This window comes from Hyperoodon ampullatus (assembly GCF_949752795.1).
Source record: "Hyperoodon ampullatus genome assembly, chromosome: 19".
In the NCBI taxonomy this organism is placed as follows: domain Eukaryota; kingdom Metazoa; phylum Chordata; class Mammalia; order Artiodactyla; family Ziphiidae; genus Hyperoodon; species Hyperoodon ampullatus.
Window position 1 is genome coordinate 16,407,677 of NC_136932.1, and position 12,444 is coordinate 16,420,120.

Here is a 12,444-nt window from a genome sequence, read left to right on the forward strand (position 1 = left end):
GGCCTGGGGCGCCGCCCTGAGGTCACCAGGCCCTGACTTGAGGGGCAGCCGCAAGAGAGGCCACATCCCTGCTTGCTGGGCCCCAGGGGTGAGTGTGGGTGTTGCAGTGACCACCCCCTTGTGCGGACAGGAGGGGAGGGAGGCAAGTGAGGGGCAGGATGGGGGTGAGGGGAAAAGTGAGCAGTGACAATTACACGGAACCACGAAGTCCAGGCAAAAGTGGGGAGACCTGGGTCCCCCCTGCCTGCCTGCCCAGGGCTGGCTGTGTGGCCTTGGTGGTCCCCCGCCTCTTCGAGCCTCTGCTCCTTGGGGACACTGACCTCAGAGGTCCTCGCATCCGGTGCCCCTCCCCCCAGCCTCTCCCCACCCACACCCGGCTGCACAGTCAGAGGCGCGGGCCTCAGCCCTGACCCCTGTCCTCCCCTCCCGACGCGCCCAGCCCAAGCTCTCTCACTGCTGGCTGTCCCTCTGTCACTCCTGCCCGGATTCCTGGGGCCTCCTCCTGATGCGTCCCCCGACCCTGCTCTTGCCGCCCCCTCCCTTCCTGGGCTCACTTGGTCCAGAACCCACAGAATGTTCTTCGTCTGCTGCAGACCTCAGGGCACCCCCTCAGGGCTCCATTGACTGAAGATAAAGCCCCATCCTGAGCAAGGCTCCCCAGGCCCTCCCAATCTGGGCCACGCACCCCCTGCCTTCTCCCTCTCCACCCTCCCCACCCATCCCCCCGCAGCCACGCCCAGGGCCTAGCTTTCTGAGATGGGCTCCTGTTCCCACTGTCCTCGCTGCCCAGAGACCCCCCCTTCCTCTGGGCAGGTCTTCCTCGTCCTCGGAGGACCACCTTCAGATGAGGTAAGGGGCCCCCGCCGAGGCACCCGGAGCACCGGGCGCTCCCCAGGCTCCCGGCTCTGAGGGTGCAGACCCTGCACCCGCCGGCCGCCCTCCGTGAGCAGGGTCCGAAGGCTGGGTGGACACACCGGCCCTGGTGCCGAGGGCTGTCCAGCTCCACCGTCTCACTCGGCTGCCTCCTTTCGCTGCAGGACAAGGGGCTCCCAGGCAAGACCATGGCCCCCCTGCGGCTCCTGTGGATGTGGCTGCTGGTCACGGGGATTCAAGGTGAGCGGGGCCCCGGAGATTTGGAAAGCAGCATCTGTGAAGCTGCTGCTCCCTTGCCCTGTGGGGTCAGCCCCCTCTTTGCAGAAAATCAAGGCAATGTTCTGCCCGGTGCCTGGGTGACGGGAGTCAGCCCGGGTCTTCTCTCCTGCTTGAAGCCCCGGGCGTCCCAAGTCATGGCTTGTATGTTTCGGTGGGGGGATGCCAAGGGAGTCACCATTTCATCCGATGGGAACCAGAGGGAGCCGGCAGGAGGGGCCCACAGACTGGCCAAACCCTGGGGACACGAGGCCAGTGCCCTTTGGACACAGTCAGACTTCCAGAGTCCTGGACGGCTGTCCTCACCCTTCACACTTCGAGGCCCTTCCTCATCCTGGTGACCCCACAGAGGCCTGTTGCCCCGCATCAGAGAAGTGCCCTTTGACACGGCGCCCAGTTCCTGCCTGCCCCTGTCAGCTGCAGCGTGGGCTGAGGTGGGGCTGGGCAGGGGAGGTCAGCAGGCTGAGTCCCAGAAGAACAGGTGTAGGGCCAGGACCCTGCTTCCTCTCCTTGCCTGGCATGCTCTGCCTGAGTCCCGGGGCGCCCTGGGCCTGCTTGCCCCTGGAGTTCCTGCACGGCCCTTCCAGCAGTCCTCGCTGTGGTGCCCGGGCTGCACTCCAAGCCCCACCCCAAGCCCCAGACACCCTCAGTGGAGTCAGTGTGGGCCTCCGCCCCATCCCCCATTCTTTCCTTGGGGTCCTGCCACCCTACTCTCAGGTGGCACCGGGTACCCCCTCTGCCCCTCCTCTACCAATGAAGGGTTCAGACCTCAGAGACAAGAAAGGTGGAGTCTCCCCTCACTGTGTGTGTGTGGGGTGGTCTATGTGTACTCTCCACTCCTCCCCGGGGCGTGATCCCCTCGAGGATGGATGGGGTCTTCAAAGCTAACGATCCAGGGGTCACCCCCTACTGGGGAGAACTTTACTGCCTCCATGAAAGCACATGACCCCCGAGGAGGGTGGGGCGGCCATGCTGCTGCCCTGGGATGGAGGCCCAGCACCCGGCCTTCAACCTTGCTGACCCCTGCTCTCCCTCGGGAGCTTGCAGGTGTGCAAGACGGTGACATGCGGCTGGCCAACGGGGACACCGCCAACGAGGGCCGCGTGGAGATCTACTACAGAGGCCAGTGGGGGACGGTGTGTGACAACCTGTGGGACCTGACAGATGCCAGCGTTGTCTGCCGAGCCCTGGGCTTCAAGAATGCCACCGAGGCTCTGGGCAGAGCCACCTTCGGGCCAGGTAACCTGCGGGTCCCCAGGTCCTCCAAAGCTGGACATGCTGCTAAGTAACCAGGCCCAGGAAGGGATCGTACCTAAGGCGGGCAAATGGCATTCCCGCCAGCTCAGTGCTGGCAGAGGTTTCAAAGACGCCGAAGCCCCCGTGCTGGCTGAGCGCAGGCGGCCCAGCGCACACTCAGGCTTGGCCGGCGGCCGTGTCCTCCAGCCCAGTGGCTCCACTCAGGGGAATTTACCTTCTTGAAACAGTTTCCCCCCAAAAGAAAAGTCTGTGTGCAGTGCCTGTGATACAAAAAAAGGGAAATCATCCAAATATTCAGAGACAGGGGTAGACGCATAAATTACGGTATAATAATTTGATATCTACGAGGAAGACAGACCTTGTGAGAACAAGGCTAGCTCATGGTATGACGTTACAAGGGCCCCGAGAGCCCCAGCTCCCCCTCCAGGCTCTGTCATCCTTGCTGTGCCACCAGGAAGGGGCCCTATCATGCTGGACGAGGTGGAGTGCACAGGGACAGAGCCCTCGCTGGCCAACTGCACATCCCTGGGCTGGATGAAGAGCAACTGTAGACATGACGAGGACGCCGGCGTGATCTGCACCAACGGTGAGTGGGGGCGGGGGGGCGTGCCCCATCCTGAGCCCCAGGGCCCTCCCTGTCCCCCCGCCCAAGAGCTGCCACGGAAGCCCGAGCCCTGGATCCCAGGGACGGTGGTCACGCCGGCTCCCCACCCCTCCACGCGGATCACACACCTCCCCGTGCAAAGGTTCGCAGGTGGTGCCTGCTTTCCAGGAGGGGCAGGAAAGGCCCAGTTCCCACCACCTCACAGCAACAGATCCCCACTTCCTTACCACCCCCCCGACCGGAGCCGCTCAGAAATGCTCCATTTAACCCGATTCTCGGGCAATGAGCCACATTCCAAATACAGGCACACCTCGGAGATATCTCAGGTTCGGTTCCAAACCACTGAAAGCGAGTATCACAGTAAAGCGAGTCACAGGAATTTTTGAGTTTCCCAGTGCCTGTAAAAGTTATGTTTACACTATACCGTAGTCTACCGAGTGTGCAATAGTATTATGTCTAAAGAAACAATGTACATACTAAAATATTGAATCACTATGTTGTACACCTGAAATTAACATATTGTAAACCAACTATACTTCAATTAAATAAATAAGCAAGCACACTTAGTTGGAAGCAGAGCTAGAACTGGAATAAAGATTTTCTGATCCTAGTCCAGAGTTCTAGGTCACTCCTGCAAGAGAGAAAGCAGCTGTCACCGGGTGCAGGCTCCTGACCCAGCAGCGCCCCCTCCCTGTGATGGGGGGAGGTGCGGGGAGGCTGACACCCGTGCTCAGCTGTACACAGGCAAGGCCTTGTCGCATTGAGAGGATTGAAGCTGAAGAGTTTCAGATAAAATAAATATGCATATTTTCTCCTTTTTTTTTGTAGAGAACAAGTTTAAAGACTAGCCAGTTCTAAATATAATAGATCGATGGCGTAAAATCAGTGAACCAGAAAAGCTATCGATGAAAATAAAAACACTCTACACACCTTAATTTTTAAAAGAATAATGTACATACCTTAATTAAACAATACTTTATTGCTAAAAAAAATGCTAACCACCATCTGAGCCTTCAGCAAGTCATAATCTTTTTCCAATAGTAACATCAAAGGGGACTGAGAATTACCAAAATGTGACACAGAGACGCAAAGTGAGCAAATGCTGTTGGGAAAAAAAAATGGTGTAGCTCAAGGCACAGTTGCCACAACTTTCAGTTTCAGAGAAACGCGGCATCTGTGAAGCACATTAAAACGAGGTGCCTGTGCACCCCGTGTCTACACACTGCAGGCTTATCTCTCGAAACGCCAGCATTTTGCTTCTGCTAGTTCTCATTCCAAAACATATTACAGCACACCCCCAGAACCCGGGCTTAGACAGCGTGCTGAACATGCTTTAGACATTTCTTGGGGGCAGAAAGGCCTGATTGCAAACAGCCCCAGCCCTGCCCTCTCCTCAACGCCATCAGACTTTCTAAATGGACCGAGGCTGCCCCGCAGTTTTGAGTCCTCGGGTCCCAGTTTTATCTCGTCTCTTGTGACCACTTGTCCTTCTCCCTGGGCTCACACAGGGAGCGTGGGGGCACGTGCAAGAGACACACCTGGGCTGTGGGGCTGGGGTGCAAGTCAGGAAGCAGCCCTGGCCTGGTGGAGAGCCCCGGGATGAGAGTAAAGGAGAGTCTGGGGTGCAGGGAGGAATGGGGGGGCTGAACCCACCTGGTTTAATTGTCAGAATTGATTCAAACCTGTTTATGGCAAAGAAAAAACAGATGGAATTTAATTCCCTGCTAAGCTTTGGGAGGGGCCAGGAGAGGCGGTGCATCACTCCCAAACCACCCTGGGGGCTTCAAGTAGCTTCTCTAGGCCTCGGTCCCCTGAAGGAGGCTGCTGAGAACCTCAAAACTCTAAATAGGGTTGCCATGAGACCCTCCCTCTTCAGACCGAACCAGGCAGGAGGTTTGGGTTTTAGAAGGTCATATCTGGGTGAGTGATTGATTGGGATGGGGCCCCAGGCTCTGGAAGTCAGCGCCTCCAAAACACCCACCTGGATGTGCTGTCTGAATCTGGGGGAGGCAGATGAGCTAAGTAGGGGTGTTTGACAGAGCGGGGGCTCTGGGCCACGGAGGGCAACAGCACCCTGTCTTCCAGGGCTGTCCTTTCCTTTCCTCCCCAGGAGCCTTTCTGAGTAGATAAGGCAGGACCAGGGCCACGATTTAAAGGAAGAAACTGACTCCAGGGAGCAAAAGTGTTTTCAGGTCACAAAGGAAGCAAGTGCCAGGGCCCCTCCTAACACGGCACGTTCCCTTCTACCTCTTAGAAACCAGAGACATGCACACCTTGGACCTGTCCAGCGAGCTCCCCGCAGCTCTAGAGCAGATCTTTGAGAGCCAAAAGGGCTGTGACCTGTTCATCACGGTGAAGATGAAGGAGGAGGACGAGCTGGGCATGTGTGCCCACAAGCTGATCCTGTCCACCAACCCCGAGGCACATGGCCTGTGGAAGGAGCCAAGCAGCAGAATCACCATGGAGGTGGACACCGAGTGTGTGCCTGTCGTCAGAGACTTTATCAAGTGAGTGTCCTCGGGGCGGGGGGCTGGGGACTGGGCAGCATCCCCTCCAGGCAAACCGCAGGGACAAGGGATACGGCACCGATGACAGCCATGCTTGGGTGAACACACTTGTGTGCACACACACACATTCATACATTTGCCTTCACAGCCATGCATCCTCACATTCACACGCACATTCTTATGCATTCTTTCTGCAGGGGCTGTGAGAGATGGGGCAGCACACACACACACACACACGCACACGCACACACACACACATGCACACCCCTGTCTCTCAGGTGTCGTAAGTATCCAAAAAACAACTATTAAAGGGTCTCCCTCTTCTCACCTGACTGATCTGCTCACTCGAAAAATTTTTTTAAAAACCTGAATCCAAATCTGTTGCCGGAGAAAAGTGGGGGGAAGCCCTCAGGTGGGGCCGCCCAGGCCTTGGGTCTAACCAGCGGGCCGGCCACGCTCAGGAGCCCGTCTCCCAGATGAGGAGAGTGGGCCCCGAGGGGCGGCCCCTTCCCCCCAGACCACCGTGCTGGGGGCCACTCTGTCCCCACCCGAGGGGCCTCCCGGGGGCTGGTGTTCTGAGAGCATCGATTTGAAAAAAGAACCACGTCTATGAAAGCTGTTCTCTCTCGTGACCCAAAGCTGTAGGTAGCTGAAAGTGACGTTTAAGAGAAAACAACAAATGGCGGTTAAAACAGATTAAAGTGGTTTCTTTTTTTTTTTTTTGGGTTGGGGGTACGCGGGCCTCTCACTGTTGTGGCCTCTCCCGTGGCGGAGCACAGGCTCCGGACGCACAGGCTCAGTGGCCATGGCTCACGGGCCCAGCCGCTCTGCAGCATGTGGGATCTTCCCGGACCGGGGCACGAACCCGTGTCCCCTGCATCGGCAGGTGGACTCTCAACCACTGAGCCACCAGGGAAGCCCTTAAGCGGTTTCTTTTCAGCCAAAGACAATATAAGAACTTGGCCGCCATCCTGTGCCCCTCCTAGCAGGACTGATATCTGTAATGCGTTTGCGCCTGCCCCCAGCTTCCCGGCCCCAGCTGCAGTCACCGCCCTTGGTCAGAGTTCAGTGATTTTCTGGACTGTCTGGCCATGTGCTCCAGCTCTCTCTCCCTGTCTCTCCCTGTCTCTTTCTGTCTCTCTGTCTCCCTGTGTCTCTCTCTGTCTCTGTCTCTCCCTCCCTCTCTCTCTCTTCCTTTCTCTCTGCCCCTGTGTCTCTCCCTCCCCTAAGGCAGAGAGGCTGCAGTGAGCCCCGTCCAGGCCCCCGAAGGCCTCAGAAGACCCCTGCTCACTGCGGCTGCCCCGCACGCTCCCCTTCCCTCTGCCCAGTGGTCCCCACGCGGCACCTGCTGTTCAGAGCCTTCTGTCAGTAATCCAGCTTCTCACCAGTTTCTGGGGTCTCTGGGGGTCACTAACACCCCAGGGCCTTTGGTCTTTTTTCTACCTTTCGGGATGTTTTCTTCCCTGATGGTGGGGCAAGGCCGAAGGGCTGATTGCGACCCCCTGTCCCCAGCCACTCGGGTGCCCGCCTGAAGCTGAGGGTGGCCAGTGTGCCCAGACCGGGGAGAGCCAGCCGGGCTGGGGCGTCACCGGGTGGGAGCTGCAAAGCTCCCAGTGGCTGGGAACCATCCCTCTCTGGCCCCAAAGCGGGATTAAGAGGTGGTGACAGAAACATTCTGCGGTTTCCTCGCTCCCTTTGTCAATGGCCATCTGCGGCACCCCTTGCCTATGAGAGAGGCAGTGCCCCGTCCGCTGTCCGGGTGCTGCCCAGGGCGGAGGTTCCTGGGCTCAGGCCACCACCAGGCAGATACCCAGCTATGGGAGACGGGCCAGAGGGTGCAGATGCCCTTTTTTTACCCCAGAGTTCATGGTCATCAGCAGGATCAAGTGATGTGTTGAGTGCACGAGGGCAGAGAGGGTGGGAGGAGGGCGGGCCCACCTCTGCCACCGGCACTGGACACTGCGGGGCCCCAGCTCTGCTCTGGGCGCCCCCAGCTCCATGTTCAGGTGACAGGGTAGCCACCAGGTCCGCTGCTTCCTGGAAGGCTCAGCGTTCGAGAGAAACCATGGGGAGAGTTTGGCTCTTCCCAAAGCAGGACCCCACTCACCATGTCCCAGGAGACAGCAGCCACAGCCTATCGTTTCCCTTCCCAGCAGGCTCCCTCCGCACACGTCTTCACACAGCAAAGGGCTTCCTGGTGGCTCACCGAGTTACATGGCAGATGGCACAGACTGGGTGCTGCCCGCGGGGCTCACGGCTGGTGGGGAAGGCAGATAGGAGGTGGCCAGCGGCGATGCCCATGTCACGGGAGCACCAGACAGGTGCTGGTGTCAGAGGGGCGCCCACGGGCACCCAGTGGGGGCCCGAAGGGGTCTGGCCAGGTGCGTGACGGTGGGAAGGGAGGGGCAGGGCAATGCTGATGCCCAGGATGGCCGGCAGGCCCTGGCGCCCAGGGTCCAGCCCGTGAGGACGATGGTGATGGTGGAGGAGGTGGTGCGACCACCTCCCTCACAGATGAGGATGAAGCAACATCCTCAAGGAGCCTGGGATCCGCCCACACCTGGCTCTAAGCAAATGGGAGCTTGGAATGTGGGTTGACCCAGGAGATAAATCAGGGGGCTCTGAATGCTCCTTGAAATAGCTAGCACCGCGGGTGTCAGCGGTCAATAGCACACGTGCACCAGGGCACACCTGTTGTCCTGCGGGGAAGGAGTATTACCAGGCATCAGCCCTTGTCTCCCCGCAGGTACCTCTACTCCCGAAGGATCGACGTCTCTCTGTCGTCAGTGAAGTGCTTGCACAAGCTCGCCTCTGCCTTCGGGGCCAAGCAGCTGCAGAGCTACTGCGGGCACCTCTTTGCCATCCTCCTCCCCCAGGACCCCTCTTTCCGGACGCCCCTGGACCTCTATGCCTATGCCCTGGCCACCCGGGACCCTGTGCTGGAGGAGATCTGCATGCAGTACATGGCCTGGAACTTCGGGGCCCTGACGCAGGCCTCGGCCTGGCCGAGTGTCCCCACGGCCCTGCTCCGAGACCTGCTCTCCAGGACTGAGCTGGTCACTCCCAGCGAGCTGGCCGTGCTGCTGGCCTTGGATGAATGGAGCCAGGAGAGGCACATCTCCCACGGGGAGGTGGAGAGCTTGGTGGAGAGGGTGCGGTTCCCCATGATACCGCCCAGGGACCTCTTCACGCTGCAGTTTAACCTGTCCCTGTACCAGAGTCACGAGGCGCTCTTCCAGAAGAAGATGCTGCAGGCCCTGGAGTTCCACACCGTGCCCTTCGAGCTGCTGGCTCAGTACAGGGGCCTGAACCTCACCGAGGACACCTACCAGCCCCGGCTTTACACCTCGCCCACCTGGAGCGCCTCCGTGAGGGGTTCCACTTACAACCCCTCCAGGTCCTTCCAGACGCCCCAGCACCCCAGCTTCCTCTTCCAGGGCAGCTCAGTCTCCTGGTCTTTAGTCTACCTCCCCACCATCCAGAGCTGCTGGAACTACGGGTTCTCGTGCTCCTCTGACGACCCCCCCGTCCTGGCCCTCTCCAAGTCTAGCTACTCCAATCCCACTATCGGTTATGAAAACAAGGCCCTGATGCTCTGTGGGAGGAACTTCGTGGCGGACGTCACCAACTTCGAGGGCTGGAAGGCCCTGATCCCCAGCGCCCTGGGCACCAACAGCTCCAGGAGGGCTTCCTTCTTCCCCTGTCCAGCAGGGTCCTTCAGCAGCTTCCAAGTCGCCATCCGTCCCTTCTACCTGACCAACTCCACGGGTGTGGACTAGACCCGAGGCTGGGGGAGCCAGGGTGGCAGGAGCGCCTGGAGGCTGGGCACCTGCCATCCTTCACCTCCTCTCTGCAACCATCTCCAGCCACCGGCCACCAGATGGCCCCCCTGCTTCCGTTGATCTCTCCGAGCTTAAAGAAATTACTGGAAGGTTTCAACTAGTGCAGTCCACAAACCGAGAACTCCCACTTCCCACTGCCCAGCTGGTTTGTCGGGAAGCAACAAGATGTGAACGAGGAGTTGTCGGGTCTCCTACCCTGCCTTTCACTCCGCCCTCTGCTGTCCCTTATCTGAGATCATTAAAATTGCACTGTGAGGGCTTCCCTGGTGGCGCAGTGGTTGAGAATCTGCCTGCTGATGCAGGGGACACAGGTTCAAGCCCTGGTCCGGGAGGATCCCACATGCCACGGAGCAACTAAGCACGTGAGCCACAGCTACTGAGCCTGCGTGCCTAGAGCCTGTGCTCCGCAACAAGAGAAGCCACCGCGACGAGAAGCCCGCGCACCGCAACAAAGAGTAGCCCCCGCTCACCGCAACTGGAGAAAGCCTGCGCACAGCAACAAAGACCCAACACAGCCAAAAATAAATAAATAAATTTATTAAAAAAGAAAAAAAATTGCACTGTGGTTCCTAAGTTCTCTTGTTCATGCAGAAAGAGTTGTTGAGTCCACTGGGTGTTCGGATATTGGGTGTGCTGGGCCCTGGGGTCCAGTGAATGAGCAGACCCAGTCCTTTCCGTGTGAAGCTGCAGTCTTGTGGGTGAGACAGGCGATCACAAGTAAAACACTTGGGGTAAATACAAGCTGGAGTAACGGGTGATGGAAACCAGAGGGTGGCAGGGGGGAGGCACAGGCTGGAGCTACTTTAGTGGATCTCAGTGGAGAAATGAAGAGTGCAGGGCAGCAGATGCGGGGGAAATGGGAGGAGGCTGTGGTCCAGGTAGAAGGAACAGCACGTGCTTGGAATCTTTTCTCCATCAATCCTTGCACATGTGCACAGGGATGGGGGCAGAGATTCTCATCTCAGCGTTGTTTGTAAAAATGGAAATTTGCAAAGAACCTTAAAAGGCCACCAACAGAGTGCTTGACCACAAATAAAAGACACCCACAATGGGGTGGTCAGGCAGAAGAAGGATATACTAGAAGGATACTGGAAGACCACAGAATCTAGGCCAAGGCGGGGGAACCAGGCCTGAGGTTCTGTGGGTACATCCCGTTAGAATGCCATCACCGGGTTCTGGGCGCTGGACGCTGCCCCTACCAAAGCAGGACAGGAATTCTAAACTCTCCCCGCTTCTTTGTGATGCACACTCCAGGCACCGGGCCCCAGTGGAAGCATCTGGTTGGCCAGGCTCAGGCCATGTGCCCTCCACTCTTGGCCAGGGTCTGAGAGAACAAGTATCTGGACTGTTTTGGCCTCGAGAAGGGAGGCGGCACAAGGCTCACCCAATGGGAGGGAGGTTCACAGGCTGGGCAGCCAAGACACAGCCGTCCCCGCCACACACTCCTCTTCCCCAGCGGCCCTGCGAAAACAAAAGCAGGGACACAAAACCTCCGCCTGACCCTACACAGCCTCACCCTTTCCCAAAGGGTGCCCCCAGGCCCCCCAGGCTCCAGGCCCACCATCTTGGCCACCTCTGTAGCGGTCCTTTGACATTTAAAAAATCTATGACTTTAAATCACACCGTTGACCATTGCCATCACCACTGTCGGCCACATCAGCAGGTAAAGGAAGACAGAAAGGAAATGTTCATTATCAATGTACACCAGACACACACAGGGGAACGCTGTCCTCGCTGTAGCAATGAGTCAAGAGACCACAGCATCTCCCCTCTCCTACCCACTCCGTGGACCTCTGCCCACAGACAGCACCTCGGCAGTGAAGGTACAGCCCTGGTCAGATAACCAGAACCTTCCAGAGAGCTCAAGGCCCTGGTGGATCCTGGCTGTAAGGAAATCTACAGCCCCACATTGAGCCATTGGATCCGGCAGTTTGAGGAGACACCCGAGAAATCACCGAGTTCCTTCCATCCTCCTTGTGGGCTTTCGAGTGGCGGACCTGTCCCCCTGACGATCAGGGCCCACCAGCCTAGGGCAGGCCTCCTGCTTTCTTTCTGCATGCATTTGCCCGAGCACATGAGTGGTCCCACAGGCCAGATGCTGCTCTCAGCTTCTGGTCAATGCAGCGTGGAGGTGTCTCTTGGTGGAAACATTCCTCTCATAGGTATAAAACCTCTAAACCAGCAGAGCCCAGAGTTAGGGGGACCAGAAGCAAAACATCTGCCCCTGGGGGACTTGTTGTCCTGCTCGGCCACCACTGGCTCCCATACTGGGGTTCCAGGTCAGGGAGAACCACACACTGGCCGTGAGCCACAGACTGGAGGACAGGGTTGGGTTTTTGCTTGGGGTTGTTTTGTTTGGTTTGGTTTGGTTTGGTTTGGTTTGGCAGTAAATGATAAAAGAATTTATTAAGGAATCTGGAAGTAGGTTGATTCCAGGATTGGCTAATGGGCAGTTGACCTGTCCTCAGACCCAGGTTCTTCCATCTTTCATCATGGAAGAATTCACAAACCAATTCCGTGTCAAGGGCTACTCATACGACAGTGAGTCCCTGGGCCTCAGCACCTGCATGATCTGGGGGCAGCCATCCAGGCACCATGCTGTTCGGTGAGTCCAGGGTTGGTAGCAGTAAGGCAGACTGATGGGTGGGGAGGACCAGTCCAAATCTAGTTCAACGTTGATTCCTTGGATGGAGGGCGTTGATACCTCGGGGCAAGCTGCCTCATGCTCTGCCTCCAGCCCTTTTGGGTCACCAGTAAAGGGCTGGAGCAGCACCAAGCGTGGTACGTGTCACCTCAAATGTCCAGAGGTGGTACCCTTTTCTAAGTGGCCAGGGCCACCTGTCTTCAATTCGGCCCAGGGCGATGGCTGTGGCATGGTGAGATGGCAGGAGGCGGGTCCAGAATCAGAGAGCTGACATGGTCCCGAGGCAGGTTGTATGTGTGTGTGTGCGTGTGCGTGTGTGTATGTGCCCGCACATGAGAGAGAGAGAGAATTGCTCCCAACAACGGCTGCATTCCACTTGTTGGGCTATAACACTTTGCTCCGATCAGGCCATGTCTGGAACAGAAGGGCCTATTGGGATCT

General features: G+C 58.0%; 2 protein-coding genes across 2 annotated transcripts in view; both read left to right on the top strand.

The window, feature by feature from the left end:
* Window positions 1-12,444, top strand: part of CYTH1 (cytohesin 1) — a gene marked incomplete at its 3' end in the record, with an annotated part of 375,946 nt that overhangs the window by 152,128 nt on the left and 211,374 nt on the right. The gene's annotated exons all lie outside the window — the stretch shown is intronic.
* On the top strand, window positions 1,062-9,879 carry LGALS3BP (galectin 3 binding protein; the record flags this gene model as incomplete). The annotated part of the gene is made up of 5 exons (XM_079724606.1): window positions 1,062-1,113; window positions 2,197-2,388; window positions 2,861-2,992; window positions 5,265-5,517; window positions 8,264-9,879. 5 exons carry the CDS (start codon window positions 1,062-1,064, stop codon window positions 9,294-9,296), a joined length of 1,662 nt encoding a protein of 553 aa, XP_079580732.1. The 3' UTR covers window positions 9,297-9,879.